The sequence below is a fragment of the Nothoprocta perdicaria genome, unplaced genomic scaffold (assembly GCF_003342845.1).
Source record: "Nothoprocta perdicaria isolate Ctin4 unplaced genomic scaffold, notPer1 scaffold_70, whole genome shotgun sequence".
Taxonomy (NCBI): Eukaryota; Metazoa; Chordata; class Aves; order Tinamiformes; family Tinamidae; genus Nothoprocta; species Nothoprocta perdicaria.
In genome coordinates, this window is record NW_020455977.1 from 1,148,460 (window position 1) to 1,175,390 (window position 26,931).

The following is a 26,931-nucleotide window of genomic DNA, read 5'->3' on the forward strand; positions in this document are numbered from 1 at the left end:
GCCTGTAGTGAGGCACGGCTGCTGCCATGCCTGTAGCGAGGCCCAGCTGCTGCCATGGCCTGTAGCGAGGCCTGAGTGCCGCCACGGCCTGTAGCAAGGCCTGGGTGCCGCCATGTCCTGTAGCGAGGCCCGGCTGCTGCCATGGCCTGTAGCGAGGCCTGGGTGCTGCCATGGCCTGTAGCGAGGCCCGGCTGCTGCCATGGCCTGTAGCGAGGCCCGGCTGCTGCCATGGCCTGTAGTGAGGCCTGGGTGCTGCCACAGCCTGTAGCGAGGCCTGGGTGCCGCCATGGCCTGTAGCGAGGCCCAGCTGCCACCACCACCACCTGTAGCAAGGCCCGGCTGCCGCCGCCTGTACGTAGCTTTCAAGTGCCCTACTTTCACCACTGTTCCGCTTGTTTTGTGCGGAGACATCCTGATGTTATTTTACTTGCGCTGCGTGACACATGGATGGCTTCCTGGCCCTCTGCAGACGCTCTCCTCCACGCAACTACTGAACTTGGGGCTGTTCCTATAGCCCGGCCATCTCTGTTCTTCACCTCCCTCCTTGGTTCCCCTGCTTTTCTAACGCTCTTGTCCCAGGCTGTGTGCTCAAACAGAAAGAATAATCTTTATTCCTCTAAAGTCCCCCAGTCAGGAGCTTCATTCACTGGTACCTGCAAAAAACAACAACTCTTGCATCCTAAAATCCTGAGCCTGAGAGAGAAAAAGACTCAAAGTTCTGTTAATGGGAGGCAGTTCATCCAAGGCAGGCAGCAACTGCAGTACCAGAGATACGTGACTACACCTTTGCAAAGATTAGGAAATGGTTAATCTTTTATCACTGTGAAACCCTCCCCAAAAAAAACATCCCTTCCAAATCTGAAATTCCTTTTCCGAAGAAAGAGGTCATTATACAAAAACATAATTTGCTAAACTATGAACAAATTAAATCGCAGCATTATAATGAAATCTGTCTTGCAATTTCAATTAAGTTGAAGTTTGGAGGTGCAAACCTCCAACAACAATCTTAACAGTGGTATTTCATTAAAGCAACATTTGTTATTAAAGATAGAAATGAGGTGGGTGAAGAAATAGTTTCTCTGCACAGGTAATGTATGCCCTTAAGCAGAAGAAAGATTAAAGAAGTTGTACTGGGCATTTGCAAGTTCTAATCCTGCTATTTAACCTCAAAGCAGTTCCCTATATTGAATTAAGTCTTGAGCTACATGATGGGTGGGTTTGTCCAAGGCCAAAGAAAATCTATTTCATATTTGAATCCTGAAGTTGTGATTTCAGATTTTAGTTGCAGGTGGGTGGGCTTTTTGTTTGCTTTTAAACACTGAAATTAACTGCCTTACAGGACTTGTACTTGGCCTGTGTACAAATTTTTAAAGGTGATTTAAAAATTTTTCAGCAGATCCCAATTACGTGCTGTGCATTTAAGCCAACTGAAAATGAGATACTGAGAAAAATCATATAATCAACTTTGGCTACCACCTTCTGTCTTCATGAACCATTTTTTTCTGCAAGCTAGTTCAGAATAATGTTACTAAGGTCTACCTATAACATATACACTATTAWGTCTTTAAACTGCAATTTAACTGCCTAAACTGATCAAGCTACATATAAAAATATCTGTAACTGATAAAGTTTTCTGTGAAAATCAAGTTAGAGGAAAACTACACATTATTAAAACACCAATAAGTCTGCAAAACAGATTTTCAGGATAAACATCTTTAATTTCTAGGACATTAAATAACTCAATAAAAACTACACAAACTARGCTGTAGATGTGTATAGAGGTTTTTTTTTTTCCCCGTTAATAGGAACAGAACATACCAGATAAAATAAGTAGTTCAATAATTTCTGCATCTCCCAGATAGGCAGCAGCATGTAAAGGGGTCCTTTTCTCATTATCCTGTGGTAAGAGGGGGGAAAAAAGGTTTTATTTAAAATAAAAAGTATGTTTCAGCATTCTGTATGAGTTACGAAAAAAACTGCATAAACAGCTGCATAAAAGTGTATCTTCCAAATAATGTACATTTTATATTTTAGAAAACAAACTTACTCTAAAGACATGTAAAGCACATTTATCAAGACAAGCAAGCTTCTCTCTAAGTGACAGTTATACATCTAAAGTCAACTGTTTTTAAGTATTACTTATTTCCTGACATACAAACACTGCCAGACACTTGTCACATTGCAAGATTAACCCATCAGAGTTAGGAATATAATTCAGTTGTCTGCAAAAGCATGAGCTTGATGCTGTACGTTGCATCCTTTTTGACTGTGTAGGACAGTCTAAATTTTCTTTGGAAAGTTTAAAGTTATTTTCCACAGTCATTTTAAAAAGAAAAAATCAGGAAGTTGGAAGGAGTAAGAGCAAAAATATTCAAGTCAGAACACTTCTGATTAGTTCAGTGCTTTGATTAGCGCAGTGCTTCAGATATATGGGCAAGTGCTCACACTTCACAAACTGCAAGATCTCAAACCCAGGCTAAATGAAGGTTGAATCTTGGTGGGTTCCGAATATCTCCAGAGCAGGAGACTCCACAAGGTCTCCCTGCAGCCCGTGTTGGGCTCTGCCACCCCCACAGTCCCCGAGCTTTTCTGCATACTCACACAGAACTTCTTGTGTTTCTGTTTGCCACTGTTGCCTCTTGTCCTATCACTAGCCACCACTGAAGAGTCTGCTCCCATCCTCCTGCYACCTTCCATTAAGGTTTCTATACACATTGATAAGGTCACCTCTCAGCCTCTTCTTTGGGCTGTGCAGGCCCAGCTCTCTCAGCCTCTCCTCACAGGACAGATGTTCCAGCCCTCTGACCACCTTTGCAGCCCTGTGCTGGACCCTCTCCAGCAGCTCCAGGTCACTCTCATATTGGGCAGCCCAYRGACACCCCACTCCAGATGTGGCCTCATCAGGACTGAGCGGAGGGGCAGGAGCCCTCCCTGGGCCTGCCGGGCCCACTCCTCCTCAGGCACCCCAGGACCGTGGGCCTTCTTGCCACACTGCTGGCCCGTGGCCAGCCTGCAGCCCCCCGGGACCCCCAGGTCCTCCTCCACAGCGCAGGTCACCCGTAGCCTGCACTGGTGCCTGGGATCGCTCCTCCCTACATGCAGGACCCTGCACTTGCATGGCTGAACTTCAGGAGGCTCCTCTGTGCCCATCTCTCCAGCTTGTCCAGGTCCCTGTGAAGGGCAACGCTCTGTCCCTCCACGCAGGTCACTGCTGAACGACCTGAGCAAGACGCTCCGSATCCCCGAGCGGAGCAGCACGCGGAGCACCAGGCTGGCTGCTCCTGGGCCGGCACTTCCGAAACGTGGGAACCACTAATCAAGCTTTCAGTTTGCATCAGCATCTCTGCAAATAGAGGCCTTGCTGTATCAGTGTATCGTGCAAATATAAACACTGCCCCYCAACTGGGTCTAGTGTTGCATTTTTGTTGTGATAAACTTACATTGTGAAATGTTTCCTTAATGTCATTTAAACAGTTTTGTTCTGTCACCCAGAGTACAAAAATCAAACATTTTTTTGCACTGTTTAATTCCAAATACTGTGGTATTATTATGACAACCTTTAAAGTTCAGAAGAAAGAAAATGTTTTGCTTTCATCATTTTCCATTTTGGAAAGGAACTACTGAAGTGCAAGGTAAATTTAACTACATTCCAATAGAAACAGCAAAGATATTTTACAGACCCAATAAGAAACATCAAAYTCTAGATAATAGTCAATGCTTTTTCATTACTTTCTTCATGTTTASACAGAGGCCTAGAAGAAGGGCAAATCCTCCTTTGTTTCCCTTTAATTTTTAATGTTAGACTTTAGCCATTTCATGGGTTACTTCAGCAACCAAAACTACAATAGACATATGTAAAACTAAGTTAAACCCACTACATTCAAAGCTACTTGTTTTTTTTTTTTTTGAGGAGCTACAAAGACCTTAAAGACTTAAAGACTCTTATCTTAAKCATCCCTAGTACTATTGGCAGATTCCAACTATGGCTTTTTCAAGGGTTTATTAGGAGTTAAATAACTCAAAACTTTCACTGGCCCTTCAAAAAATTCAGCATCTACTGTTCTGAAAACTTTGAATTAGAAARTGTTGTGGAAAAAATGTGAAACCAATTCCTCCCTTCATTAAAAAAAGAAAAAGTCTTATCCTATTTGCTTTTCAAATCTAAGCTTTGTAATAACACTTCCAAACACTATTTTCAGGTCATACTTTTGTGATCACACTTACAAAATATGATTTAATAGGTGTTTTCTGCTGCATACCACTTGCCAGCTGCCTGTTTTAATACCATCTGTTCCCAGCAGAAATCAACTCCAAATATACATTGAAGTCTTTAAAGTGCTTTAGTTCCTACATAACTTATTACATCTTTACCAAATATTTCTTCTACGAGAAACTTCAAAAAGGAGAAACTCTTTATAAAGCAGTTTCTTATGTAAYACTTCACACATACTCTATTTATGTCTTAGGTGTGGAATTGCAGTAAGTTCAAATAATGCCATTTGTGGTAACTCCTGGCTTCATACATAACGAATAAAAACACAATTACAAAACACTTCCAATTCYTTAATAGTGTCAAGTACCATAAGGGCTCTTCCAATGTGAAGTCATCAGTGCTGCACTTGAGATTCTTTAGAACACTACATTTATTTACAAATTGTGCTATAAATTTTAGACTCATCACTTAGTAAGACAGAATAACTTTCTCTTCTACACAATTACTCTGTTCCTCCATAAAAAAAAAAACCACAATTTTTTTTTTTTTATGTTTCAATTTTAAACTTCAAGAAGTTTAGTTTAGGTACCTGATTTTGTCCTTGGGGCCACTAACTCCTTGGAAGGATGTCAGGCCACAAAGTCATGGCTTAAAACTATATGACTTAAGAGAATTTGAGAATCAGCTGTCAACAGAAGGAAGAAAAAGATTAAGGATTTGACTTCAAAACCAGTAAGCCTATAATGAATAAATCCATTTCCTATCACTGCCCTGAGTGTAATTTATCTGCTCTTTGTTTGGATTATTTTAAAAAGTATTTCCTAGCACAATTTTCAAGACAACGTTCCTCAAATGAYGGTACCATTCACTCCGTAACTAGAATATGGAAATCAAAGTTGTCATAAAAATAATAAATTTCTATCTGGCTTTGGATAACTTAACCCTTTGAGAAACAGGAGAATTGTTGTTTCTCCTCAGATCTCAAACTGAAGATGCAGCTCCACAAAATGTGCAAGCCGACCACAGCAGGCTACAACAAAGCTCTCTTTCGCATGCATAAAAGGTGCAAGAAAGCAAACTGTTAATCACAAAAATCATATACGTAACACAGGGAGGGACAAAGTATTCCTGGGAACCAATCAATAGGGGCAGCACCATTGTAAGAGACTGGATTCTTCATGCTAAATCAATTAATTACCTTATTGAACTAATGCTCATACAATCGCTTTAATAAACTCTTGCATTTAATAAACTCTTTTCTTGCAGGGGAAGGGCCATTTCAGCAGTGTTGGGAAGAAGGGTCACCCCAACTACGAGCAGTCAAAAAGCAGGGTTCTTCTAGCTAAAATCTCTAGCACCAACTACACGKTCCCTGCTCTCTTTCACTTCAGCCTTGATAACAATAAAATACTGCCACCCTATGTATTAAATTGCTAAATAAATAGACTTTGCAGGGGCCACTGCAGCTTTCAGAGACCTTAAAATGAACAGCACCTGGGCAGTGAAGGAGTGCAGCGTGGACCAGCCCAGGCAACTAGGTTTCTTCTGTATCACCAAAGAGCATGGAACATATTTGGAAGCTTAAAGGAAAAAAAAAAAAAAAAGCTGAGTTTTGCCTTTATCTGCAGGAGATAAAAACTATGCTGTCTTTATATGACATCTGGCATCATAAAGAGAACATACATTGCATGGCTCTGCAAATAGATGTATTTTGCAATCCCAAGGAATCCTTGTTTAATCCGATGCCTCGAAGAATGTTGTTTTCCCAAACATGTTCCTTTTGGAAATAAACTCTGTTTCACAGAGCTGCACCAAAATCTATTAGTAATTTACTTCCCATGCAGCTACTGATTATCTTATGCTACGCAAGTAACTAAACTAATGAAAATCCTATCCTCCCTAAGCCATTGCACAGAGTTTATAGATATTGACAATCATTTCCAGTAATTTAGCAAAAAAAAGCACATTGAAAGGTTGGTTCCTTTCTAAAATGCCTGAACAGTAATAGCAATCTGTTCAAAGTCATTAAAGCTGTGAACTTCCACAGAAAAAAATTTGAAAATTCGTATGTTATTCTTGTGTGGCATATTCAAGCATCAAACTGCAGCAACAGCCTATTAAAATTTTCTATTTTTATAATGTATAAAATGCTCCGTTGCATCTTCATAGTGTGTTTTAAAAGTCAGTATTTTGAAATACTCTTGATAAGGATTGCACAAAAGATACAGGCTTTTCAAGCTGCAAGGTCAAGCAGCAGATGCCGAAGTCCTCTTGGTCCAAAATGTTGCTTGCTCTTCAACATCTGCACTCAGCAGAACAACTCGGAAGGAAATGCATGGGAGAAAAAGCAGAACTTTTACCTGCCCTTTTGCCTTGTGTTAAATTCCAGGCTTTAATGTTCATAGCAAGTTTGGCAAGTGCAATTCTGAACACAACTTGGTGCTAGATTACAAAAAAAAAAAAAAAGGTGATTGAAGTCCAAAACAGCTAATATTGCTAAATAATACATTTTGGACCCCTTTTTATACAATTATCTCTCCAAATGTTAGATTTCCTGTACCAGCAGCATTAGAATGGCTGGTGACATGAAACACTGCTGAAATGCAGCTATCTGAGGTCAAGGCCACATAGAGCAGTGGCACTGAAGGAAGCACAAAAATAAAGTGAGTTGCACTTAGGCAAGGAACAGCTACTAAACTTCGACCCGATCTCTGAATGTGATGGGGGCAACACAGAGCCCCCTGAACCCTCAACTAAAAAAAAAAAAAAATAATAATTTCTTAGTTAAAAATATATACCTAAAAGGAAAAAGAGAAAAATTATCTTCAATCACACAAATTTGGTCCATTTTGTCTCCTGGATATCTTTTTGAAGTATGGAACCTTCAAAAATATAATATTTTGTTAATAAAACAGTCCTGACTTATTAGACTAMAGAAAGATTCTCATTTTACTTGAGTTCTAGTTTTACAATCTACTGCCATTCTTAAAATTCTTACTAGCTAGGTTTTTTTATTATACAGAATGGGAACAGCTTGTAAGGAGAGAGAAAACTAGGTCTTTATTCTATAAAAATATATGTGCATGTATGTATGTATATGTATGTACAGACATACATATCTACTTAGACCAAATATATATACATACACTATTTATATTAATATAATTTTATATTTGTTCCAAATTGGAGGGGTTGGGATTCCTTGGGAGTTAAGTCAGTTGCTTGTTTGGGTCTTTGCGGGCGAAGGAGCTGAATAATTAAGCAAGTTCTTTGAGCTACTTGCTTAAACTCTGAGTTCCAGCAATCAAGAATTTGGTCCCTTTTATCACTAATGAAGGCCAGTGAATTATTCATTCCACGCAGTGGGCCAGAAAGAGCTGTTCTTCACCCGCTGATACAATGGACTCGTTCTTAACTGTCAGCTGAGCCTTTCTGGATGTACTTTCCTTCTAGTGACTCAGGAATCAAAGCAACTCCTAGGGCCCAGGCTTTTTATTAAAATACGGGATTTGGGGGGGGAAAGGAAAGGAAATAAATAAATAAACAAATAATCTCAAATTTCAGACCTCTATTGTATATATGTTCAACAAAACATAGTTTTGAATGCATATGTGTGTGTGTGTGAATATATATATATATATGTATTTAATGTTATGCTTTTGGGGAGAAAAGAGAGGAAAAACAAGCACCCTTTTCCCTGTGCTTTCCCCTTCCTCAAAGCTAGGTCAACATTTACTTGGAAACTGGCAGGGAAAAAAAGAAAAACAACAACAACAACAACAAAACCCCACCACAACAGGCTTTTAATTGGGACTCAGTTTGAGAAGCACAAACCACGSGACCCCCTCAAAAGCGATTTTTGGCAGGCCAGCAGCGCCGGCCTCCCCAGGGCGGCGGCGGCGCCGGGCGCGTTACTAAGGCGGCCCGCGGGGGCCCCTGGGCGCCCTGTCCCGCGGGCACGGAGCGCGCGGGGACGCGGCGCGGGCGGCCGTGCCAAGGGGAAGGCGGCAGGAGGGCAGCACGCGCCGCGAGGAGCGCGAGAAGCGCGCGGCGCCGTCCCCGCCGAAGCCCCCCGCGTTGCTCGCCGGCCACTGGCGCCTTTGTGCGCGAAACGCTGCGCTCGCCGCCCTTCTCATCGTGGGAATGACAGCCTGACACAGCCTGACACGCGCTTAACATAGACCTGACCTGCCGCCTGCGCCGTCTCGGTCGCCGGAAAAGAGTTCGGAGCCTCGTTTTGTAGCGTTTAAAACAGCTCTTTGTGAGCAGGTTTTACCTTCTTGCTTGCGGACTATGAGTTAACGCAGCTTCTTCAGGTAAGGTCACAAACCTCGTAGCGACAAATAAGGCCACAACCTCCAGAATGGAAACGAGATGTTGCCCCCCCAAAGACAAGACAAAACCCAACCACAGCAGCAGCAAGCTGTGAGGTGAAAAGGGAAATTCCCCACATCTGTCATGAAAGAATCCCCATAAAAACAGTGCTAGCTACTACCAAAGCTCCCACAAAAGCGCCTGCAACCTGGGGGACAGGACGTTTGCTTTTATTCTGACTATTCCATAAAACAAGTGGATAGGGAAGGAGCTTAAAAATACAGTTGTCGTAAGACACTTGAAGAGCTGGCGGCAAGCAAGACTTTTGAGATCATAAATCACTAGGTAATGTATTAAATTGCAATAGTTACAGATCAGTATCACAGATCCCCTTAACGACTATTTCGTGCAAGTAAAAGTTTAACTGAAAGACTCAAACGGATGACAAAAAACCTCAGCTGTAATAAATTACAGACCAAAGAGAGATCAAGATTCCACAAATTTGAGATGAAAAGGGCACAACCTGCTATTCCAGGCCCGGAAATTTCACTCAGACTTCCCAGGCCAGRCAGGCTCTGGCTCTGGGCTTCGTGACAGGCTGCAGAGGAGATCTCTGCTTCCTCTGTGCTCACTCTCCGGGCTCACAGCACCCCCCGACAGGCCCCGGGAACCCCTGTCCTTCAGCACCTGCCAGGACAGCCCCAGARAAGGGAGCAGACACACGGGCACCACTGCCTTTTCCAGCTTTTCACATATATCTCTCCCTTATTATCGTATATTTAAGTAACTGATCTATCTTTACTTCTTCAGCTGYCATTTTTGGCTTTGGAATGGTCGGTTGCCTTGGTTGGCGCTTACATACAAGGGCTGAACAGTATGCAAGAAACTATTATATATATTGTCAGACAGCAAATTAGATWTCCCGTATCTAACGGATGTGTGATATGGACATACGATCTCCATATGTGATATACATGATAGATTTTAATCTTTTATAAAATGCAGAAAATTGTCTTGTTTAAAGGTATGCAGTACACACATTAAGAGCTTTCACTCAGGAAGTTACTGCAAATAGTACATTCCCATCTAGCTGTAACGAGCAATGCATTTCCCAGGGACTCTGTCTATACTGGAAGTTAATGCACACCTAGCCCGGAGAGCTCCTCTCTTCCCTGTTTGCTCGGGGAGGATGTTCTGTTCTCAAATACCAACCCTGTGCATGACAGGCACAGCAACTGCCAGCAGCTCCCCGCTAAGCCGCAGCTATTCCAGACCTTGCCTCTAGCTTCTGTTTTGCAAGGGCAGCAGCAAATGCAGAACTCCACGGGCCCAGCAAGGTTGCAACTGTAAGCAATAACCACCAAAAGGAAAAGGGCAAATTAGATGCGATCTCCCCAGTCTTTATCACTAAGGCAAGCATACCAAAGACTCGAACGCAAAGTTCTCTGAAACATATTTGGTCTAATTGTTGTTCATGATCCTCTAAATCAGTGGCAACGATACAAGGACGACAGGGCCTGAAACAGGCTTGCGTGTGGAACCTGCCGTTCCTGCAGGACGGATCGGGCGCGGGGGCCGGGCCGTGCAGCCGGTGCAGCCCGTGCGGGCCGCCGTGCCGGCAGCGCCCGCGGATCCTGCCCGCCTCGCCGCGGGGCCGAGCGCCCGCCTGAGAGCTGCTCGCCGCGCAGCGCCCTCCCAGGCAGCGCCTCCGACCCACTGCGAGTCACACCAGCCACGGCATTATTTATATAGCTCTGGCAACAGTAGCTCAAATTTGTGTTTGCACGATTTTGTAATTTTGTAATCAAAATTACAGCTGAAAATCGTGTTTGCACCAGCGAAATGGTGGTGTTGACATGCAACATAGCTATTTCTCTTTGAACTGGAAAGATTCTTCCATGAAGAYTCCAAATTCCAAAGTAAAAGGCCTAATTTTATGGTATTTTACGCAAAACACCTGCATCCATCCCTGAAGCCCAGAAAGAACTCAGTAGTACGTGGACACACGTTAYAGAGCGGCTGAAGCACATGATTCATGCTCAGCTGCACTGAAAAGCAAATATCCCGTCTGATTCACTGCAGATGACACGCTTGAAAACCCTTCCACACTAGTGGACAGGAAATCCAGAACTTTAATAAAAGCAAGCAGCAGTGAATAATTACTACAGTATTTCGGTTCTTCCTGGGAGATGGATATTCTTCCTGGGAGATATTTTGGTTCTTCCTGGGCAGTTTACAGCTTGCTACAGGCATCTGGACCACCTCTACAGGGTTCTCCATGTTTTCCAATCAGGCAGGTTTCAGTTCATTGAAAGAGCACTTTATCTGAAAATTAATGTTTAGTTTGATCTAATTCAGAMCTTTTTGAAGTAGAAGAAACTTTCCAATAGGAAAAGTTTCCCTGTACTTCCTGCAGCAGAGTTTCTTATAATCTTTTCAGATTAATCTTTTCAATAACTTTTTTTTTCTTTTTTCTTTTTTCTTAGCCAACACCACCCATGGATATTAATTCCTAAACGGCAGTGCTGAACTCCATAAAATCCCTTAAACAAAATAATCAAATTCAACAATGTCTTCCCGTAACAAAATCTTAAAAACTTTTTATCTTGTGTAACTAAAAATGTTAGAAAATAACACACACATTCACACGAGCTGTTCATTTATTGCCCTCCTAAACCTTTGGATCTTGCAAGCAAACTACTGCAACACCGTGTTAAATCCCAATGCTCGGCCCTCCATCCTGCTTGTCCAGGACCTGCACCTGCCTGCAGACCTGCTCCCCATCCATAGGATTCCTCTCGCATTTTTCCAGCTGCTATTCACACTAAGGATATTTCAGCCAAGTGACCACTAGATAAGGGAGGGGAGTCTCATGACTCACGGTTTCATCAGACAGCAAAGGAAATGAGGGTTCCTGTTTGTGGTGGGAACAGTTAGAAAGTGTAATACAGAGAGTATTTAGAATCAGAAAATGCAGTACACTACAATGCATACGGAACTGAAATCCAAGGGACTGTCTAAGGAGAGAGAAACACATCGCGCTCTCCACTACTGAATTTCATTAGAGGTGCTGGCACAAACATCATACAGATGTGTGCTACAATTAACCTTACTATGATTACATACTTATATAAACAGTAATCAAAATATATATATATCACATGTACTAATCAAAATGAGCATGTTTTACATATATTTAAGAATTAACTCCTTTTTAAATGCTGTCTTTAATGGTTTTCATTTATTATGCATGTCTCCAATAGGACTATTTCACTTCAGCATGCTTTTTGGGGCTGATTTGCTGCATTTTGTAGATGAATTTGGTAGACACATTGCTGGGGAACGCTGCATTCTCTTAATGTCCAAGTCTTCCAACCCACTGCTGTGAACTTAGTACCGGAATCCTCATCTTAAATATCTCAAATGCTCTTCTGACTTCCCCAATTCTCAGAGCTGGGCACCCCTTGAAATCTTGTAGTAGGCAGGAATCAACAGAAAGGATCTCCACAATAATATGTATTTGTATATATACAGGAATATAATATTGTATTTATATAGGGAAGATGGCAAATGAATATATATATTTAAAATGTGTGATTCTGGAAGAAAAGAGAGTGACATGAAAATTAACGGCAGCCAGATGAGGAACTGGTGTTTCTCCCAGTTAGCACTTGCATCATCCTGGCATAAATGGATGGGGACTGCAAAGCACATCGGGTCCTTCTTCATCAGATCCCTCAGATTCTAAGTTTCTCAAGGGAGACAGAAGTTTGGATATGTAAGCGATTATTTCAAAATTCAAAAGCCTGATACATGTGGTAATTATTTAAAACATACATTGGTCCTCATTCTAAGTTCTTCTCTATGAGAAGTGTGTTCTCAATGGCAGGGAAAAATGTACCTGTTTTAGTGTACTTTTTGAATACATTAAAACCATCATTTTCCACCAACCATTTCTTTGCGGTGATCAGGATACGGCATCGTACTGAAGACTGGACAGAGTCTGAAGATTTTCTTTTTTTCTTTCTTTCAATGCAGGTCTAAATTTTGTGCTATTTCTAAGTAAAACATTGCAACTCCACATTCACACTGCCAGTCAAGACAGTTAAAGCTGCAATCATTACAGCATTACTTTAATAAAGTCTCATCTGCAACTGAAAAGAAATAAATGCACAGGGAAAAAAAAAAGTGACTGGTGTTTTTTTTTAAAAAAGGGAAAAACTAAATGCATGCCAGCTTCAATCTCTCTAGCAACAAATTCATTCCCTGAACTGAAGGGAGGAGAGAGAGAAGGAAGGAGAGAGAAGGGAGGAGAGAGAGAAAGAAAGAGCCCTTCAGGACAGCAGTTCCCTTGTTTCTGGATGCTTTCCGGATTCCGGCTCCGGAGCAGGAGCTGCTGCCCGGGCCGCACTGCCAGGGAAGCAGCCGCAGCCCTGCGGCCCCGACGCAGCCGGCGAGGGGCTGTTGCAGCTCCCAGGAAAGGGCTTCGAGCAGAGCCCACGTCTCCTGCACCCAGCGGACAGGCCGCCAGCACCGGGCCCTGCGTCCTCGAGGCAAGAGCGCTCTTCTCTGCCAACGCAGCCTAGCCAGCAAACACCCACTCGCACCTCTCAAAACACAGAGCTTGAAGAGCCGAAACTCACGAGTGATTCTAGGTGCCATTGACCTCACTTTTGCTCCATTACACTATTTCTTTTACTAGTTATTCTCCCCTGATTACGTATAAAAGCTGCACGTTATGTCAGCTGCCAGCAGCTTCATCTAACAAGAGGACAGACTGTGTTTTTTCCTGGGAAATTATTTCATTTCGAGCATATGTCGCAGGGACCAAACTCCACGAACCATCCCCAAACCTCTCCCTGGTTAGGCTCATTCCGGCCCCCTGGCCTGGCGCCGTCGCGCACTCCTGCCCGGCCCACGTGAAATGCTTTACAAAACTGCCCAAGTTTTTCCCCACTGTTCTCAAAACTATCTCCATTCTTCATTAAAAACAAGAACTCTTCCCCACTCAAACAGCCTCCACAGAAAGAGGGTGTTGCAGATCACAGGCCAGTTCTTGAAGAGCGTTTAGCCAGCAACGCTGTTTTCCTGCTTATACCAATGGTCCTGTCCAGTTCCAAAAGGTGCTGATAATGAAATTCTGCTCTTTTAGGAGTTGCAATTACTAAGGATGTTTCTAGAGACATACATACACCAAGCTAGTGGTGATTTTAGATTTGCATCTGCAAACATGCAGATTTTTAATCAAAATAAAAGAAAAATCCACATTTTTTATATTTGAGAAAACAGTGGGCTACAAAGAGATAATGAACATAAAAAGGTAAAACTCCCTGAGGTCTTCTTTTACCTCCTTACATATTGTGGCTTTTAGGGTTTTTTTGTTGTTGTTTTTAAGCAAGGCCATGATATATAATCTATACTAATATATACAAAAGATGATTTTTGAATTGCACAATGCCAGGTAATATAATTTTCCATTCATTTTCATACACAAAACAGGCACAGGATTTATTTGCATGCTCAGAAGTCAAGTCCTGTGAAGTTCTGTAGAACACTCTGTGTTCTTGGCCTTTCCTGCTCCACGCCACTCCATTCAGGCTCAGCAGCTTCCCCGGGCAGGARGAGAGAGAAGTTACCCCCGAGCCCAGCCCACTGTACAGGTGCAAGGCATGAAACCTGGGCAACCAGAAATACATCTTATATATAATTTTATAACATATATAAAATCATATATAATAATAATTAGATATATTTTTATTTGACCTCTTCTAGGACGTTGCTGGCCAATGCACCAGTATTGACCCTGGAAGAGCTCTCTCGCTTTTAACCTGTGCTTTAATTACCATCGTTATCTTCTGAATTACCACGATTCTGGAGGCTCCTGATAATCTTTAAAGCTTCCTGGTACCCAGTGCAGGATGAGAAGCCCTAGATGTACACCAGGCCAATAAATCCGTTCTCTATCCTTGTTTAAACAAAGCAGAGTAAAATAAATGAGCAACTAAAAAGCATCAGGAAATSAAGCAAGACCCCATCTCTCACCCCGGGAGGAAATGGGGCAGCGCTCCCCCAGCACGCAGACAAGCAGAGCAGCTTTCAAAGCCCGCTCGGCAGGGCTGGGAAGGGAGCCCACATCCCTCCTGCAGCAAACGACCACCCAGCACTGCCCAAAGCAAGAGCCCCATAGCCAGGCTGAGCTGCCCCATGTGCAGCCAGCACGCAGGCCTTCCTAAGCCACACTCCTTGCCCGTGCCAGGGTGGGAAACACCGGCACTGGGCACTGCAGGTGCGGAACCACAGGGAAGGGAGGAGGACCGGCTCCTTCCTCCTCTCTTTGCCTCTCAAGGCACAGGGAGCAAGGACACACAGGTGCTCCGTGCACATATCAAATGCTGCTTTAGAAAGGAGCTGGGAGCCCTCGGGAAGGCCAGGGGAGCTGTGTGAGGGAGACACGAGAGCCCAGGGGCTCCTTGGTGCTGGCACCAGCCGGGAGCCCCTTGGCTTTGCTCTAGTGCAATCATGTTGTAGAGACTGCATACAGAGCCCCAGAAACACCACTTTTCATGGTCAAAAGCATTATCCTCATAGGTCTGGGTGAATTCAGTTTTCATGATCTGTGAAACTGATTTATTTAGCATAAAAGTTGATATAGCATAAAAACAGAATTTGCAGTGGTGACAGCTTTCCCGTTTTTAAAGGGCATAGCCAAACCTCCATCTACAAAAGCAAAGGCTTCCAGGCTGAAAAGAGCAATGCTAAAATCAATTTAGCYGATTAAAATCAACTGCTGAGGAGTGTGGAAAACACCAACTTCAAGTATTTCAATCAAAACAGCAAGAAATGTTGAGACTCCCCAGTAACTAATACAAAAGATCTCAACTGTGTAGTATCACATAAAGTATTTTTCTTACTGCTGAGTCTCAAAAGCCCAGTATGGCACCACGGAAAAAAAAAATACACACACACACACATAGAGTGTAGCAAGAGCAACAAGGATAACAGAAGCTACATGAGGCCTGACATATGTGATGTGCATGACTTAAGCCTGACTCATGCAGCAGCCTGAGAGCTCCCCACGTGCTCTCAGGCAAAGGGCCACAGGGATACCCCCTCACCCACACACTTGGTATTAGCTGGAGCCTGGGAGTTTGCCTTCCAAACACACATAAAACCAATGCTTCTATACATCAGTTTTTAACTTCAAAAGCCAACACTTGCAACCTACAGAGAGGTCAAGCCTTTCCAAACCCCAGTTTAAGCTGCTAAAGAATTCTCTATTTACTTGTTCTGTGCAAGATGCTATGATGGCAGAGTTGAATTCAGGACATAGTTTGTAAGCCCAGACTGTGACTCAAGAAGGCTGCTAAAGGGAGATCTGAACAAGCTCCCTGAGAGAGCCCGGAATTTGCCATATATTTGCCAAAGCCATACAGCATCTCACACTTGCACTCACCTCCTCACACTATGGAAAACCAGCCACCAGCCTCAGCATCCCTCTGCACTTAACACTGCAGTGCAAGATACCATCTGTCTGAGGAATAAATCATCTAATTACAGCCTAACCTGGGTGTAATCTGCAGATGCTACCATTATAGCAACAGTTACCACAGCCTAGCTTTAAAAAGTCAAACACACAACTCGGGCAGCTTTTAACAYCAGTTTAAACTGAGCCACAATTAATAAAGACAGCATCTCTAAATGCCCCCAGAAGTAAAAAGACAGGGAAAGTGGGAGTTAATCCYCGCCCTGTCCCGTTTCATGAGGCCACCAGCAGGTTTCCCAGACTGGTGCCGCTGTCACAGCGGAGGCCCAGGGCAGCTCTGCGTGCGGCTCCTGGCTGAGCAGGGTCTGGTCTGCAGCTCTGCCCAGTGCGAGCGCTGCCGGGTGCGGGGAAAGGGGCTTCCGACTGGCAGAGCACGCGCCGCCACGGAGGGCAGGAAAGGCTCCTGCGGAAGAACCGGGGAAAACAAGTCCGGAATTCCAGCAAGAGCACTCGAGTATTTGGATAGCTGAATGGAAAAAATAATTCCCGGCGCATACACTGGTTCTAACGGAGCCCGCAGCGGCGATGGGCTGTTTATCTCGATCCATCTCTTTATTAGGAAAGACACGGAGCCGCTTCCTTGGCTTCGTTTTCCCCCTCCTGCTGGCCACAACAACTCACGACACAAAACTCAGTGGAAAAATTTGGATCTAGACTATGTGGGAATGTTATGTCCAGCGATGCACATAAGCAAATGTAAAACCCAGGAAAGAAAAACACACACAGAGAAAAACCCACTAGGCAGTTTTCTAGCTAGTTTTCTTTATTCCTCCATATCAATAGGTGAATTTATATGCTCATTCACTCCTGCAGAATGGTGCTTTGAGGGACAGATGTAAATAAAATATTAAATACTGCAGGACTCCTTCCAATAAAATGTCTAGGATTACCATGATAGGAAGGAGCTGTCACAGGTGATAAAAGCGTCTGCCCATGCTGGAGAAGGTGGGCATGAAAAAAACAGTGTATTTGCTGTAGCCTAAATATACTCTGGATGTTACTCATCTAAGATATAAATATATTGTATTGAGGGAGATGCCTGCACAGAAAGGAAAAAGAAAGGAATAAAAGAAAAACAATGAAGATGTATAAAGGTTTGTCAAAAACAGATTTGGAATATTCCATGATTTTTTTTCTTCACTCTAACTATCTAATAGTCTAAAGTAATCTTCTTCAAAAGAGAATAAATCATAACACACACTGAAGTACACCTACCCATTTGTATTTATGGACTGATAATGTTTGTTTGACAAATGTGGAGGTAGAACAATGAAAAAAACCCACTGTTGTGCACATATTGARGTCTAGCAGAAGCTTTTGTAGTAAATAATCAAAAAGGCAAAAAAATGCCAACCTGCCTGTGTCTACAGGCACTGTGCCTCTGAATGCTAAACCTGACCTACACATGGAAAAATATAAATTAAGTGATATCCACTAATCAAGTGACAAAGATAAAAACATATGCCCAGAGTGGGCACAGGAAAAACAGAAAGGAGACACAGCACAAATGGTCTCGTGACCAACTAGAAAATTAAATCATTTGATATTATACAGTCCATCAAGCCCTCTTGCTTAAAAGCATGGAAGACTATTGCAAAAGCCAGCGGAGAAAAACCCASCACCCTGTCGAACCAAATCCATCTTACAGAGTTTGAGGAGGGCCCTGCAGAACTAACCTGGCTGTCACAGGCAGGACTGCCACACACTTCAGCTGCTCTYGGTGAGACAGCTCCGAGGAATGCTTGCTAAGGGTCAGAACACACACACCTCACGGCAGTGCTGCTTTCGGTTCTACACATCTCCAAAACAAAGACTATCCTGGTCTTACACTGCCCACTTGAATTAGCAGAGCTCTGAAGTTATTAGCACAGTAGAAAGCCATGTTAAAACAAAATTAATTTGTATTCAAAGCTAAATAATTTGTTTTTACCTGAAAATTAACATCTTCTTTCTTAAATATTAGCGCTCGAACTTCATCGGGATCTCCATTAAATATAGCTTGAACCAAAGGTGGCTGAAATGAAGAAAAAAAGAACATATCTTAGAGGACAGTTCCATTTCACTTTTGGTTGATACAGGCACAGCTTTAGGGTATACAGTATGTAAACACCAAACATGGACGAAAGAGAAACACCCGCAGCAGTGAAATGAAGGATCAGAAACAAGAAAAGAGAAAGAATTCCAAGTTTTGAAGTTTTAAAACCTCAAACACAGCAACAAACTCACGTCACTGCAAAAAAAGCTTATTATGGCTGAAAAGAAAAATCACTGCAATAAAATCAGGGCTTAAAATAAAGTGAGCAAGTTAACACATACAGTGAATCCTGTAAAGTAGATGCTAATGTAAAAGGGATGTGTGGGCAAGTGACTAAAGTTATTAGAAATCTTCATCTGTTTGACCAGAGCAAGAAATCAAAGTGCCTCCACCCGGTAAGTATGGCAACAAATCCACACTCGCACACACGTTATTACTAAATATAGCAGGATTTCTTGGTAAGTAAGGAAAGCCGTGGGGATACGTTAGTGTGATTTTAGTGGGGCGTTTGCCAGAGTTCAGTCATTTAAGGAAGCGAAGGCGCGAGACCCCCCAGTGCTGGCGATGTCTGGGGGGCAATCACCTGGACCCAGGGCAGGTCGCTCTTGGGGCCTCTGCTCTGTTGTATTTTAGCTGGAGCTACCGGTGCCTCCCGCACCCGGTTACCCTCCCAGCTCCCCACCTAAGCAGAGCAAGTGGCTGCAGTGCAACCATTACATCAGTTTCTAAAGCGGTACCGCGCCAAGACACCGTGGGGAAGGGACAGGGACGTCCCAGGAGAACCAGCTACTCAAACACAGAGGGTTTATCGGGCCCCTAGGGACCTTCTGCACAGGGCTGAGGGCACCTGCACCAGCAGTGAGGCTGCCTGCAAAGGAACGAGCCCCCTGAGAAAAGCCACCAGCTCTGCAACCTCGGCCTTTCCCACTGCTCAGCTCCTAGCAGCTCTCCTCTARCTTGGAGTCCAGGCAGCTTCCCGCTAACCTTGGGAAGCCGCTAGCGGCACCGGCAGCGGCGGCAGGAGCAGCGGGAGGGCCGCGACGTTGCCTTACCAGCGCGGTCCCGGGCGCCGAGGGACGCAAAGGCTCGATCTCCTGGGGCGAGGCGGGAAGAAACGCGGGACACTCATCTTCCACCTCCTCCAAAACCACGATACACACTCGACTCATTCGATCCGTTGGAGGAAGGAAAAGCAAACGGGCAAACGGAAAAAAAAACACCGGCAACTCGATTTTTGCAACCTCCCTGTAGGTATCACCCTGCGGAGCGTGTAGAAAACAGCTTCACTCTTCCCCAGACACTCACAAACTCAAAAGTGCTACTGCTGGTGGACCGACATTTGAAAAAGAAAGCTGCAGTCCTTCCTTACACGTCATTTTTCGGATTCAGATGCCCTGAGATGCTGAAGACGACRGTGAAAAAAGTTTTCTTTTTTTTCCGCTTCCCCAGAAGGATTTCACTCCACATGCACAGCGCGGCRGGGCAGCCGGGGGGGCCGGCGAGGACGTCGCTGCGCGCGGCGCAGCGGGAGCCGGGCGGCCCCGCAAGGGCAGCGGTGCCTCTGCTGCCGCCCGCCGCAGCGCTGCCGCTCAGCCCGCAGCCTCTGCCGCCAATGTCACAGACCGGGCAGCCGGCAGGGACGGGCAAAAAAAGGCAAAAAAAGCATCTGCTTTTCAGCAGTTATTCAGAAGGCGGCCAGAGGATGACAGTTCTTCCCCGTGCAATGAAAATACCCGCAATGGGGAGCGCGGCTGCAGCACATTTACATGCGATGAGTCAGAGCGCAGGGACAATGTGAGTCCCGGAATAATCCTGCTGCTTCCCCGTGCGACAGGCGCCGCTCGCTCGCGGAGCTTCCGCTCCTCCTTGGGCGCGCGGGAGCGGGGGCTTCTCCGCGCCGGGAAGGGGCCCCGGCCGGAGAAGGGCAGGCGGCTCCGGATCCTGCCCCGCGCGGTGGCTCCTGCGGCTCCCGCGCTGCTTCTGTCACCGCGTGAGCCCCGTGATGCTCTTCCGTCTGCTTGAGGGGGGAGGAAGCCGGCAAACGAGAGAGGAGAAATGGAAAAATAATAATTCAAAAAAAAAAAAAAAAAAAAAATCAGACTCCGTGCATCTTCTCCGGGCTAACTTCTCTATTCGCACGTCTGTCGCTGTGCCAAGCCCATTTTCCTCTTCGGCTACTAGAGGTCCTGCTCATCAATTTTTCCTTGACAGATTAAACGATGCAGTCAGCAAAGTCTCGCAAAGCTTTTCAAAAGAGAAAGAAAAGGAAAAAGCCAATGAAAAATGAAAAGCGCGATGGTCCTGTTGGGCCGGGGGAGGCAGTCGGAGCAGAGCAGGAGCGGAGCAGGAGCGGCGGTGGCAGTAGCGCGCGGGCTGCCGCAGGCTCCCAAGGAGGAGGAGGAGGATGAGGAGGAGGAGGCGCCTCGCAGCCCCCACTTGCCCTGAGCGCGGTGCAGCCGCCTCCTCCGGCGGCAGAGGAGGGGGAAAAGCGGCGCCTCCCGGGCAGCCTTTGCAGAGGCGCCGCTTGTGCCAGCGCCGTGACTAACGGGGATCAAACGCAGAAATTCTGCAGCTGAAGCAAGGCCGCCTGTTTAATATTTTCCACCAAAAGCCGCGGAGAAGCCTGGTACTGGTGCTGCGGGCTGACAACGCTGACCTGGGGCTGTGAACAACGCCGGCCTTTTCACTGTTTGCGTGCGGCACCGGCCGGGCCCCTCGCTTGGCTCCTTGAGGATGAGCGGCTCCCGGCAGCAGCGTCCCCAAACCGGGAGCACAACAAGGATGTATCCTAACGCCACCCACCACCTGTTAAAAGCCACCCGTTAACAGCCAGGGCCATGTCTGCTTCCCAGAGACCCTCCAAGCCTGGAAAAGGAAAAACTATGCCAAAGGTAAGTTGAATATAGCCAAGCCCCACACGTGCTGCGTAGCTGTCTGGGCCTGGTCTTGCCGGAGGGATCCGGCGCTTGCTGGCCGCAAAGGCCTTGGCGCTGCGGAGCGAGGGCTTCCCGCCATGGCACATGGATCCCAGCGCGCTTCCCGGTTGGCATGAGTCCGTGCGGAGCCAGGCAGGCAGACCCAGAGCTCCTCAAGGAAACCCTTTCACCCAGGTTTCGTGTACTCACCCGGGCAGACAGAAAGACAGGTTTGAAGGGTGTATTACATGGCCTGGGTATTAATAGACATGCTGAATTCCCATCTTTGCGGGCCGGGAAAGGAAGAGCTCACATCACCTCTATTTTAAAATAATGTTTGCACCAGCTTCACTGCAGCATAATAAAATATTAAAAAAAAGAAACACACCTACTGCCCCTTCCCACAGAGAGCCCCTTGGCRCCCACAATATCCCTTATGTTGGGTAGCCTAAGGCCCCGGGAGCCGGGGACCATGGGCAGGGCACAACTTCCCAATTCACTCCAAAACTTCTGCTGACACTCGGCTTCCCCAGATGTGGATAACACACATCTCTGTAAACAGGCCCCATTCACCTCCAAAGAGAGTTCTGGTTGCTTCAGGATTTCATCCTTTTGGCTTTAAGAAACAGCAGCGCTTGGTACATGACGCTCTCTTATCCCAACACCAGAATTTATTAAGAAGAAACACGGTGCTTATCTGAGTAGGTCTACAAGTCCTTCTTGGCCGCTGCAAAACACAACTAATTTAACTAAAACCCAGGACATCCACGGGGCTCCGGTATTGCAAAATCCCACAGGCTGCAGCCACCGCAACCCAGGGGATTTTTGCTTTTTATTTGTGAAAAACCCCTAAGGAAGACAGACTTCCTTAGATAGYAGGAGTTCACTCACATCACTAAAAATCACCTTGAAAAAATAAGATCACACCTTAAGACTATAGGCAAAGCAGACTTACAAAATGTAAGCTTGTTCTTCATTATATATATATGTATATATACATAATACACACACACACACACACACATTTGTTAGATAACTGTAGTCTGGTTGCATCCATATGTTAAGCATAACTGAGCACTTCTTCAGAACAAGCAAGTTTACAGCACGCAAACATTAAGAGTTCTGGCCTTTTTCCTCAGAATTTGTATTACACAACTAGATTTGTTGCTAGATGATGCCCAAAATAGTTTAATTTTCTGTATTGRAAAATTGCCCATTTTAGATCCTTGCAATTGATGATAAAAACACATTTGAAAATCCAGCTAGAGTCTAACAATTGTATTTACCATAAAAAAAACAAACTTCACATTTAATTGTGAAAGTTCATAAGACTTAAGAACATTTGAATCTACTGTCATAACTACTCTAGATACCTTATCTATGAATAAAAATATACACCATTTCCCACAACAAATGAGTATGTTTTATCTTGTTAACATTACATAACATATACACACATGTATATAACATATTACATTTCTCAATGTGACATTACCATAGAAAAACATGTGTTAAAAGCCAGTATGTCACAGCTTACATTAGAAAGAGAGCTGGCGTAACTGAGTCAATATCATATTGACCAGGACACCCTTTTAAACCACGTATGGGAATGGACAGGGCAAAAAGGGAAAAGAAATTCACTCTATGAATATGTCATTCCATTGCTTTCACACCCAAAGGGCAATCTTGGTCTAGAAACATTTAACCCTTGTTAACAATTAACTACTGCTTGCTATTTATACTGCTCTTAAAGTACACAACATGATCCAGGAGAGAATACCTAAATTTATGAACTGCTGCATACCAGTATTTTACAAACTTCAAAGAATGATATTCTTCCCTCTCGTCCTCCCCTATCAGAAAGAACACATGCAAAACAATGAAATATTGTCGCATCGTCTCTCATCATTTCTTATTTCCACTTCAAAAAGTGTCCAATGTCTCCTTTGATTTCCAAAGTACAAATTTTCAGCGGATACCGTGAAAGCCAAAGTTCACCATTCTGCAGAAGGAAAGCAAACGACACGTTTCTAATTTTTCAGCAGATTTTCTAAGAACTAATAACCTTTAGGGAGGCAACAGTAGCAGAGGACGAAGCGCAAGGGATTGATTGAAGCTCCTGCTCCCCAAACTACCCTTTCAAACGAGCCAGCCTCACAAAGATGCACAGAATATCGCACCTCACAAAGATGCACAGAATATCGCACCTCTCAAAATCTACTTTCCAGCTTATCTTGGTAACATTTAAAACAAGTGCAGATCTGCTGTTCATCAGCATTTATCACTTACAAAAGCCTTCAAAAGCCTTCCCAGATTAAACTCTGCCTGTTTCACACGAGAAAGCCTGTTAAAGGAGCATCAGGAGGGATGAGTCAGGAGGGGCCCTGTGTTAGCAAGGGGATGTCAGTGCGAGGGGAGGGTGAAGGGTTGCTCCAGGCAGTTCGCAGAGCAAAAACTCCAAACTTAACCCAAAAAGTCTGCAGAGGGGTACGGAGAGGAGCAGAACCCAACGCGGCGTGAGGCAGCCAAAAGGGAGAATGGGGATTTTGGGAGAAAACAGCTTTTGTGTTGACAGAACCGCTTTCTTGTTGCAAAGAAAAGTATCTTTAAGTAAATCGAATCCCAAGTGACTTTTGTGGGCGAGGATAAAGGGAAAACACCGGGAGAAGACAAGTTGCAATTAAAGCAGGGACCATGGCCACGGGGTCCCTAACAGATGGGACACCAATGTGGTTGCAGCTAAAAGGGGATTTTCAGCTGGCCCTCCTTAGGGATCATAGAATCAYAGAATGCCCAAGGTTGSAAGGGACCTCAGAGRYCATCGAGTCCAACCCCCYTGCTCACGCAGGGTCACCTAGAGCACGTGGCACAGGGCTGCGTCCAAGCGGGTTTTRAAGATCTCCAAAGAAGGAGACTCCACAASCTCTCTGGGCAGCCTGTTCCAGGGCTCTGTCACCCTCACTGTCARGAAGTGTTTCCTTAAGTTCCTGTGGAACCTTTGGTGCCTCAGCTTGTGGCCGTTTCCTCTAGTCCTATYGCTGGCCACCACTGAAAAGAGGCCGCCCCCTCCTCCTCACTGCCTCCCCTGGGRTATTTATAGAYACTGATCAGGTCCCCCCTCGGCCTCCTCTTCTCCARACTGAACAGACCCAAAGGGGGATCCCAAGGGATCTCCCCTTTTCTTTGGGAGCTGATGAGCAGAGGGCTGTAGCTGACAGGGAGAGCCTCGCYGAGGCGCATGCAGCATCAATGGGCCTGCCCAGATAAGATCTCACTCCTGCTGACCAGCTTTTACGGAGCCTTTTCTGAGCTTACGTTAACCCAGCTAGTTTCACTCAGTATGTTGCATAACCAAGGATCTAGGAAAGGAAGGAAACTGTTCTAGTGTCAGATCACACTGACACAGAAATAAAATACTTAGAGAAATACTTAGGAAGCAAAGAATTAACACTGTTTTTCAGCCCTGCAAGACAAAGACCCAAGCTCTGGGTCCCTGCCTAACACAACGGTGGTTCACAGTGGTTAAAGCCAAAAGGGCACGGGCACGTCCCAGGCTACTCACATCTTTGTGGGGATTATCCTTAGGATTTACTAGTTCTACCCACATACACAGTGCCTGTTGCCTACACAGGGACCATGCTGAGCAGCACCACGAAATGAAAGCTCCAACGCTCCTCTGGAGGCCCCATGACTCACCCCTGTGAGCTCCTCCTGCTCTTTCCTCTCCGCTCCAGAGGGAATGAGGTGGAGTTAGGATGGGGAATGTCTATGGCAATGATGAATTAACACCTCTCCTCCCGATTCTGCTCCATCTGGTCTTGCTGTCCCGCACAGCTGGAACACGGAGAGGGAAAGGCAGCGGGGCAACGAGAGGGTCACTTCAACCTTTGCTCTCCCTGCTCTGCTTCCAAGGCCAAGCAAAGCTGTTTTGCTTGCCCCTACCCAAGCTAGAAAACTCATGGACATCTAAGCTCATGGAGGTGGAGGGAAGGAAATGAATTTTAGTTCCTATTCTCCCATGGAAGTAAATAGGCTGAAACAATCTGAGGAACTACTTTCATTCAGGCAAAACATGAGTACATAAAACTTGGCCATTAACAAAATCCAGTACCTGAGYAGGCACCTTATCAAAACCTGAGGCCCCAGCACCACAAAGGAAAATACCTAGCACTCATGCCAACCTTTTGGTACCGAAGCAGCATTAAATATATATATATATAAAAATAAATACAAAATGCACTTTTTGCACACATACATATGAGCAATATGCTGTGAGAGAACCTCCCCAGCCATTTACARCATTTCACAATCACCAGGACACAAAACAAGTCAAAAAGAAAACTCTGATATTCAAAATATGGAGCAGAGTAAGTCATCTCTACAGGGGGGAGGAGGAAGAGAGAGGGAGGAAGCAAGCATTGAGCAGAAAAGCAATTATGGAAGTCATTTTTTCTTTAAAGAAAACAGAAATYTGAGCAAACAGCATCTTCCCTCATGATTTTCTAGCCGGGGGGTGCCCAGAACACTCTTCCCTTTCCATGGAGGCCAGGTTTCATTCCAGAAGCCAGGGCTTGCTTTCTCCCTGCGCTTTGCCAGTGCGCAGCCCCACAGCAACACAGAGCAACCAGCCGGACAGAGGGTGGGCACAACAGAAGGGGCCTCCTCYGGGAGCCTGCCCGTTGGGTGGTGCCTCCTCTCCACTCAGCTCAGCTGGATTCAGCACACGTCCCTCCCTGCCTCTTGACCTTGAGGAAGCTGCTACACCCCAGAAGGCTCCAGAATCCCTGCAAGGGAAGCAGCACTCCGGCAAACGGCAGCAGCAGCAGAGCAGCGCGGCCCGGCTGCAGCCACCGCGCCGGGGCCGATCCCTCCGCTCGGTTCTACGTCATCGGTTGCCTTGCCTTGGAAGTATTTATATCCATGCGCACACGCTGCTCTACGTGAGTTAAGACCCGATCCCACTAATTCCCACCAGGGCAGCTGGCAAAACAACCAGGAGAATTCCCTCCGGGCACACGTGAAGTGCATCCCTTTGATCTGCTTTTCCACCCATCCGTCAAGGCAGTTCTGAAGACAAGCGCGGGAAGTGGTAATTATAATGTATGTGCTCTTTGAGGATTTGTTACCACAATGCTGCTCCAGCAGAGAAAACAGATCCAACCTCAGAATTTATCATCCAAACTCACCTCCTCTAAAAGTAATAATAGTAATAATAATAATAATAATAACAACAACAACAACAACAGCAACCCACACACAAAAACAAAACCCAAAACATGAAAAACAACAACATTACCTTATCTTCCCCATACCTCCCTCCATCCAATATTTATTTTGAGACATGCAAACAAGGTGCAGGCTTCGGGCTTCAAGGGCAGATGCTGTACCGCGTCACAGGCCTCTGAGAGGCTGCCCCCTCCAATACCAGTACATTTCCTTTGGGTTTTGTATAAGAACTCTGGTTTAACAGGGCTTAACAGCTCCTTGCTCCGACGCCCTGAACGCAGCTCCCTTTGCCAAGGGGAAGCAGCACTTCCCACCTGCAAGCTGCTCGCCCAGGGAAGCGAGGCTGAGCACCCACTGTCCGGGGGCAGAGAAGGACACGGGCACTTTTGTGTTTCGAGCTCAACCCCACGTCCCCTTCCCGCTGAAGCAGAGGGGCACGTCACGCTCTGCCGCRGAGCGGCCGGCTCCCCCAGCGAGCGCCGCCAGCGCTGGGACAAGGACACGGTTCTCCTCGTTTAGCCTTTCTCTTAACCCCGGGTAACCCTTCCCGAAGGCTGGAAACTCCTACAAAGCAAYGGTGGCTATAAGGCAAGTCACCCAAATTCATCCTTGGAATTCAGCCCAGCAGCACCCCGGCCTGTGCCCCAGCTGGGCCCGCGAGGCGCTCGGCCTGACCGAAAACCAG

General features: G+C 45.4%; 1 protein-coding gene across 2 annotated transcripts in view; it reads right to left on the minus strand.

Moving 5' to 3' along the window:
• ANKRD28 (ankyrin repeat domain 28) overlaps positions 1–19,274 on the minus strand; it is a 67,124-nt gene extending 47,850 nt beyond the window's left edge. Inside the window, exons 1-3 of one of the 2 annotated variants that reach the window (XM_026050804.1) lie at positions 19,158–19,274; positions 18,001–18,084; positions 1,819–1,897 (exon numbers count right to left, since the gene is read on the minus strand). In XM_026050804.1, coding sequence (XP_025906589.1) covers positions 1,819–1,897; positions 18,001–18,084; positions 19,158–19,274 — 280 coding nt within the window. Of the gene's footprint in view, positions 1–1,818; positions 1,898–4,802; positions 4,812–18,000; positions 18,085–19,157 lie in introns of those variants that run through there. The other variant, XM_026050805.1, reaches the window with a different exon arrangement.
• Between the last annotated feature and the right edge of the window lie 7,657 nt (positions 19,275–26,931).